This window comes from Olea europaea, unplaced genomic scaffold, assembly GCF_002742605.1.
Source record: "Olea europaea var. sylvestris unplaced genomic scaffold, O_europaea_v1 scaffold723, whole genome shotgun sequence".
NCBI lineage: Eukaryota > Viridiplantae > Streptophyta > Magnoliopsida > Lamiales > Oleaceae > Olea > Olea europaea.
In genome coordinates this window covers 59676-67155 of record NW_019265634.1, presented here as the reverse complement: position 1 = coordinate 67155, position 7480 = coordinate 59676, and the positions used below count along the sequence as shown (strand labels likewise).

At 33.2% G+C, this 7480-nt stretch overlaps 1 protein-coding gene across 1 annotated transcript; it reads left to right on the top strand.

Annotated features, from left to right (window-relative positions):
* The first annotated feature begins 6210 nt into the window (after positions 1-6210).
* Positions 6211-7029, top strand: LOC111390893 (serine/threonine-protein kinase CTR1-like). Its single transcript, XM_023016017.1, has 2 exons — positions 6211-6347; positions 6807-7029. The coding sequence occupies exons 1-2, from the start codon at positions 6256-6258 to the stop codon at positions 6949-6951; spliced, it is 237 nt and encodes a 78-aa protein (XP_022871785.1). The 5' UTR covers positions 6211-6255; the 3' UTR covers positions 6952-7029.
* Positions 7030-7480: the final 451 nt, after the last annotated feature.

The following is a 7480-nucleotide window of genomic DNA, read 5'->3' as shown; positions in this document are numbered from 1 at the left end:
CTTATACTCATAGTATGTTATGCTAAATTTTCAGATCCATGATCGTTTGGATTGATGGAAGTTAGTTGGCTTAAGCGATGATGGATTAAGGACAGATGTTTTGTACCGAAAGTTTTCTTTTGTGCGTTTTGTTCGATGACAGTTTTTCCATCTATTTTTTTTATGGTATTATGTAAAAATATGAACATGACATGATGTATTATGGTATTAATAGTAAATTTTGTAATTATATCTTTCATGTTATGTTAAGAGACATTTTTGTAGTTTATCTTCCTTGCAAGAGACAAAGGCTTAAACGGGACAGTTTCTGGAGTCAATTTCAAAATGATGTTTCTAACTCTATAAACGTCCATTTGAAATTATAAAAATATGTTTGTTTTCCTCTTTGAGTTTTCTAAATATGGCCGAAGGAATCACTCAATTTGGATATCTATGGCCTGAGTTATCAAGGTTTTAACGTGCAAAGGTCAATCTGGATTTCCTGTGTAATACTTCACTGTTTTCAGTAAAACGTCTATATCATATGATCTTGGAAAATTTTTATATTTCAACCTAGAAAACTACTTGAAATTTATCTTTCTAATGCCACAAATTTCATGTAAAACGGAGTTGGGATGAATTTTATAAAAATTGTCAAACTTGCTGCCCCGACTAACCTTGATAGTGCCGAGGCCGTATATGTAATGTATAATTTCATGTTGGCATGCACTTTTACCGGCCATCAAATTTTATAAGAATTGTTTTATCAAATTGAAAAATAAGTTTCTAACATGTAATACTTCTATTTAAGAGTATTTACATGTACCAAAGGCAGAAGCTATTATGTTTAGTACGTGACCCTCGAAGCGTAAGTTCGGGGCGTCACAGCAGAGGCAGTCGAGTGGGTGTAGCTTTGGAGATAGTTCAATCTCGGGAGACTACTACGTTCCTTCAATTCCTTCGAACCCTGAGATGGCGTCTTTTCGGTCATATTATCAATGGTGGAAGCGGTGGATTAAGGGGGAAGTTAGGTGGAGGTAAAAAATGCTCATGGTCTTCAAAGAGCTGGGCATAACAGACAGAGGAAAGTTACCAATTGCAGGTAGCTTAGACTCTTCGACTATCCTCAACAACTACTTGCGTTGATGACCTCAATTTCTTGGATCCCGTGACAAATGAATCAACATCGTGGGCGGCTTCTTCTCCTACCTCCGACGAGACCATGTCCTAATGGCGGCCCTAACTATAGTTGGAGTAGATGATCGCCTAAGGCCCCGCTTTGATAAGGGCCGCAAATTTATAAGGTTAATTGATTGGTTAAAGAAAAATGAAAATCATATTTATAAAATTCTTTAAAATAGAATTATCACATGCAAACACAATAAACTAATAAAAATTGAAAATAGAAAACTCTTTTAAAAACATATATATGACATAAAACTTATCACTTACATTTATTTATCCCATAAATATATCGCAAACTAGGCTTTTTCTCTCTATGACTAATTTCACACTTTATTTTTCAAACACTTCTTTTCTTTTCTTAACCAAACAAAAGGTCTATTTGTCTCTTCAAATTCCACTTACCCATCATAATTTTTTGAACCCAACAAGAAATAAAGAGTATTGTTATGTGCAGTCACTCACTGTCATAGTCGACCTACGTGGTATTCAAGTGGCAGTTAGTAATTTGATGCATTAATGTGGTACTTTTTTGCCTTACACATCAAATCACTAATCTTCATGTGTATGCACATAGGGTGACTACAGTAGTGAGCGACTGTAAATAGCATTATTTGGAAATAAATTGTCTCCATTTGAATTAAAATTTTGAAGATTCAATTTGATATATTGGTATGGCCTCACTGCCATTGTTATAGCCTTACATGTTTCTTTCTTTCTCTTTTATCGTCAAAATATATACTACATAGTATATATGCTGTTATTATTATTATTATTTTGCTTTAATCTCATGATAATATCCTTTTTAGATGTTTGTTGAATTTAATAATTCTTCATCCTTATTTATACTTCTTATTTGTATATTAACTTCTTATGAAATAATATAAAATTAGAGTGTATTTGATCATCATTTTCATTATTTTGTTATATTATCTCTTGCAATCAGCATTATCCAATTTTGTACATAAATTGCTCAAATGCATATTCAGTTTAAAAGAGTTGAGTGAGAAAATGATTAAAGAAATGAATAGACCCATATGCCATTGCATTGTAATTTTGTTTGCCGGAACTTCACTTATTATTTGTATTGTATGTTTAACATTTTGTATCGTCCTCTTCAAATTCTGGGACTTGGTTGACTGTATTAGATCATTCATAATTATATTAAAACTTTTTGAAAGAAGGTTCAAAATATAGGGGCCCCATATTTGAAATTGGCATAAGGCCCCCCAAAATATCAGGGCTAGCCCTGCGGCTTGTCCTATAGTTTTTGGGTAACACTTTCTATTAGTTTTGAAATAGAAGTGCAGATTCTTCCCTGGGGAGGGGGGAGGGGGGCTTTCTTTGTTTTCAAGTTGCCTTTAGTTATTGCATTTATTTGTGCATTATGATGTATAGGCATAGTGAAATATATTTATATTCTAAATAAGCGCTGGACACTCGTAACTTGAAACTACGAGGATTTGGGAATTGAGAAACGAGAAATGTAGTAGACAGACCTAAATTGGCAGGATATGTTGAAATTAATAAAAAATATATAGTTACCAAAATTAGTGGTTTGTCGAGGTAGAATGGTGGACTTGTGGAGGAAGCATGTGTGCTTCTTCATGGGTGAGTATACTTACAAATGCCTATGAAAAATTTCTCTCTATCAGTCAGACCTATTATATGCCTCATGAATTGGAAATACTTGCGAGTATCTCATTTTTGGAAAGAAGTAAGGTATATTGCATGATGAAATTGATCTCTAGCCTCCAATGGGGATAAGAACGTCTCACTGTTTATATGGCAAGAAAACCTTACTTATGGTTCTCTTGCAACAAGTAAGGTTCTCTTACAATATTAACAGTAGACGGTTTTTTCCTGTCCATTGGGGGTATGAAAGCAAGCCTGTATTGTATGTATCATACCAGTGTTAAAGGATCTTTTTGGCAATCTATTAATGGATGGGTATAGAATTTAATTACTACTGTGGAACAACCCTTAAGTGAAATGCTAACAACTATCTAATATAATGACTATTTGGGGATCAAGTGTACACGTGGCATGCATTTAGATTAGTGTATTTTCAATTTGTACATTTGCGGAAGATTTCATTATTTTATTCATCAACAAGTTTTCCTATAACAGAACAGAATTAGTAATTTTAGTGAAATGTTCTTCGGGGATGCATGCCCTGTACCATTGGAACTCTAGGTATTTACCTATATGCTCTGGCGATCTCTTTTTTCTATGATAGCCAGGTAAGGAGAACAGAAATAAATGTGGTAAATATTGTTGGTCAGGGAAGTTGATTTCGTCCAAATATAGATTAGGGCATCACAATTTGGTTAAATTGGGTTAAACTAGAAAATGACAGAGAAATGATATTGGGTCTCAACGAGGTTATTATATGCACGTTCCAGTGCGTTAGCTGCTGTCTCCAGGTTACAGAAATTGACTTATTTCCTTTTCCTTTTTGGCTTTCCTGTCATTTACACAGAATTCCACTACCATTGTTTTGAATCCCATTTTGGTTAATGCCAATCACCATAATCATCTTGCAATTGAAAAACAACAATCTCCTTCAACCTCTAAAGCTACGGTTTCTCTCATAAACTATTATACCTATACATAAAATTATTTTGCCCTTTTTCCATAGACACAAGGCAATTTGAATCTGGAAAAAAAAAAAGCAAAGGGTACAGATTTTATTACATATTGAACGCAAAATGATATTCAAACTCCAAGTATTTAAGGTAGGAATGTTTTCGACACTTGTATAAGTGAAGTAAAAAGATTTGTTGTTTTCGATTTGTATTAACGTGTAATTGTATTACTCATGAGAGAACGGAAGCACCCTTTGCTATTTCAACTAAGAGATGAAGAGGAAGCACCTTTACTAAGATTTTTTTACTTTTCTACGTTATATCTTTAACGTGTATAAAAAAAGGCACATAAAATTAATCTGCACTTTAAAAATTCAAGACAGAACTCACATTATACGTGTGAAATAATTTATTTATTTTTTCATTTGACTTAACACATCCAAATATACGCAATGATGGATCCCATATACACATAGGATAATCAAAATTCCCAGTCAAAGATATGCTTTTGTCTTTCATTAGTATGGTGTGGGACACTGCCCAATTAAGAGAATAGTATAAAAGCTGAATCATTTATTTAAGAAATTCAACACTTTACACCACAAGGCTACAGGACATAATTTATTTGGATATGACCACCAGTCCATAAATTGACAGTGAAGAAAATTCTTGAACAGTGAGATTGGCAGAAAAAGTAATATTTAATTCGAATTTCATTTAAAGTGAAATGACCCTTACTCTTAAATCAGACACGAAAATAATGAATAAAATATTTTAAAGAAGTCGAGATTCCTAATTTTTCTTCATGCAAGCACGGAGATCAAAGCAAAATAACACGCTAAGGAAATCCAACAATTTTAATTCAGACTTTAAATAGAAGCATAATTTAAAAATATTCATGTAACAAATAATCACAAACGATAAATCAGTTTTTAAAAATAAATGACTATTACAAGAAATAAAATTACTCGTTGAAATCAAGATTTTCATCAGCAAAAGCAGGCACAACCACACCATCGAACCATCACGCTCCGACATGACCCGATCTAACCTGTAAGGTGTAGGAAAAGGGTGAGTACATGGGAATACTCAGTAGGATATCATATTTCAATGGTGCAATCCCCAATAATAATTTTAAGACATGTGTCAGAATATCATACCGTCGCATAACTTTAAAATCCGGTAAGAGCTCACATCATAACATTTCATTTCATTTCATTGTACCGGAATGGCCATATCATTCAATCATACATTGATATCATAACTTTACTTTCATAAGTATAAAATTCGTCAACATGTAAAAAAAATAATAATTAAACGGGACATTAAAAAAAATACTGCACTTCATATCCTACCTTATTAAACTGCTTTAATTTTGGAAGTTAAAACAAAATCACGTTCCCTTCTTTTCTTTTCTTTTTCTGTCTCTTCTATCACTGTAAGCAATGCACTTATATTTTTGTGTGTCTATTTCGTGTGGTGCATTCCATATACATATGCAGTAACTTCTATGGGATAACGTGTGAGAGATATAGGGAGATAGTGGATGATTGGATAAAGTGGAGAGAACTGGATTTGAAACAAAATGGGAGACTGAGTCTTATCAATAACCAACCACTCAGGGGCAACTTCCACACGTGGCGTCTTCTCAAACGAATTGAAAAGGGAAATATTAATAAAGCTGCTTCTCTCTCTCACGTGGTTGCCATATCTTTTTATATTTCTCTCTTCAATATTTTTTTTTAATTATTAGTTAACCAATTAAATCCTACCAAATTCTTCCACGTGAATCTTCCAACACAATGCATACTCAAATAAAATAATAATAAAAATAATCATAACAATATTTTAAGGCTAAATCTTTCGATCTCAATAATTTAAGCTCCATTAATCCAAATCCACTTTTTCTCGAGCCTAACATGCATGATTAAATACGAGCTTTCCAACGAGACCAATTTTCATATACTTATTGTCGCTCCGTCAACATCTACATTTTAACCCGAATAAAATTTAATTTTTACTTTGTATATATTTTAGTCCCTAAAATATTAAAATTTAGCATACATAAATGAAATTTTGGGTTACTACATGCTTGGGATCAATTATGCTACCTATAGGTAGCCTGTCAGTTGGACTTTGCAGACGCCGTGCACTACTATTCAAAGTAGGTTTTGATACCGTTTTCTGAAATACATATTTTGGTAGGATATGTATAATTTGATAAAGTTGCTGATTTGCGGCCTACAAATGCCAAAGTATGCCACGGTAAAATTTTCGTCATCATTGTTATTGGGTTTTTCCGTATCACATTTCTCCTTTAAAGCCCTAAGCGTGTCCCTTCTAGCAGGAGATTATTGTTCTTCCCTTCACTTACCCTACTTTTGCAAGTGCATGTAAAATCTTATTCTTTTGAAAGCTAATTTCCACTTTTGCTTTTGAATGCCCATTCAGAGTACTGGATTTCTAATTTGCACTAGAAATATGATTTCTGAAGGTTTTAGCAGACATGATTGGCTTACCCTGTCGAATTGCCAAAGGATGTAATTATTGTACTAGAGATGATGCATCCTCGTGTCTTGTTCGATTTGGACTCGACAGGTATATCTTATGACTTATAGTATTGTCATCATTTGTGTTGAGATAAAAATTAAGAGCTACTTAACCTGATGGAAATAATTGTATTCGCAAGGTATCTTCTTTTAATTGCAACATTGAATCTGGCGAGATAGATTACCATTTTAAGGGCTACATTCTAATTACGGGATTGACTAATTTAGCTAAGAGTTATATTTCAGTGTTTGTATATCCAATATGTTTATAGTTTATGAGGGGCTGACTGTGATGTCTAAACGAGCCATGCTTTCCTTTTTCTCAATTGTTTCGCTTCTCTGAGGCGTACGGGAACTACTTTTGAGTTCTAGGGTGTCAATTGGTTAGCCATGTTATGTAGCATTGCTATAATTTAATTCAAAATGTTCTAAATCTATTCCTATTAACATAGTGAAAGGTGTACAAAATGGGTTAGATGATATAATTATGATTCCATTGACATCACAGGGAGTATCTTGTTGATTTGGTGGAGAAGCCCGGATGCTTGTGTGAGCCAGATGCATTGTTAAATGGTCCTTCCATTTCAATTTTTTCACACGCTCCGATCTTTTGCACTTGGCGAGTTTTATTATTGTACAGGCAAAGGGGATGAGCTATCTTCATAAATGCAGTCCTCCCATTGTTCATCATGACTTAAAATCTCCTAATCTTTTAGTTGACAGAAAATATACTGTGAAGGTAAAATAATGAATATATTTTGCGTGCATATTGGTTTATCTTATATTATGCTTGATGACCTAGCTAACCATTTTGTGAAGCATTTTGTGTGGTGAATTGGTGAGCTATAATAGCTTTTTTCTGAAAGTTCTACAATGTTGCACATATCAATAATATTTTATTTTTGTGAAGCATTTAAGTTTTCGATGGTGCTAATGAATTAGAAATCTTGTTTCTCTATGGTAATTGAAAGTTCAATTCATATGACACCATGGAATGCATCTAATGCACAAAAAGAATCTTTACCCAGAGGAATTTTTTTATATGTTTTCTAAAAATTGACAATAAAAATTAATGTCAGGGACAATCCAACACAAAGGTATGTTCAGAATTTTTTTCCTCAGAGCATTAGTAGTCAATTTCTTCGTTTCTAGAGCAATATTGTTCATTAATTAGAAAATCTC

Coding starts and splice junctions, on each gene's coding strand:
- LOC111390893 (XM_023016017.1), top strand. CDS start 6,256: ATGATTGGCTTACCCTGTCGAATTGCCAAAGGATGTAATTATTGTACT. Junction 6,348..6,806: donor GTTCGATTTGGACTCGACAG/GTATATCTTATG, acceptor TTGACATCACAG/GGAGTATCTTGTTGATTTGG.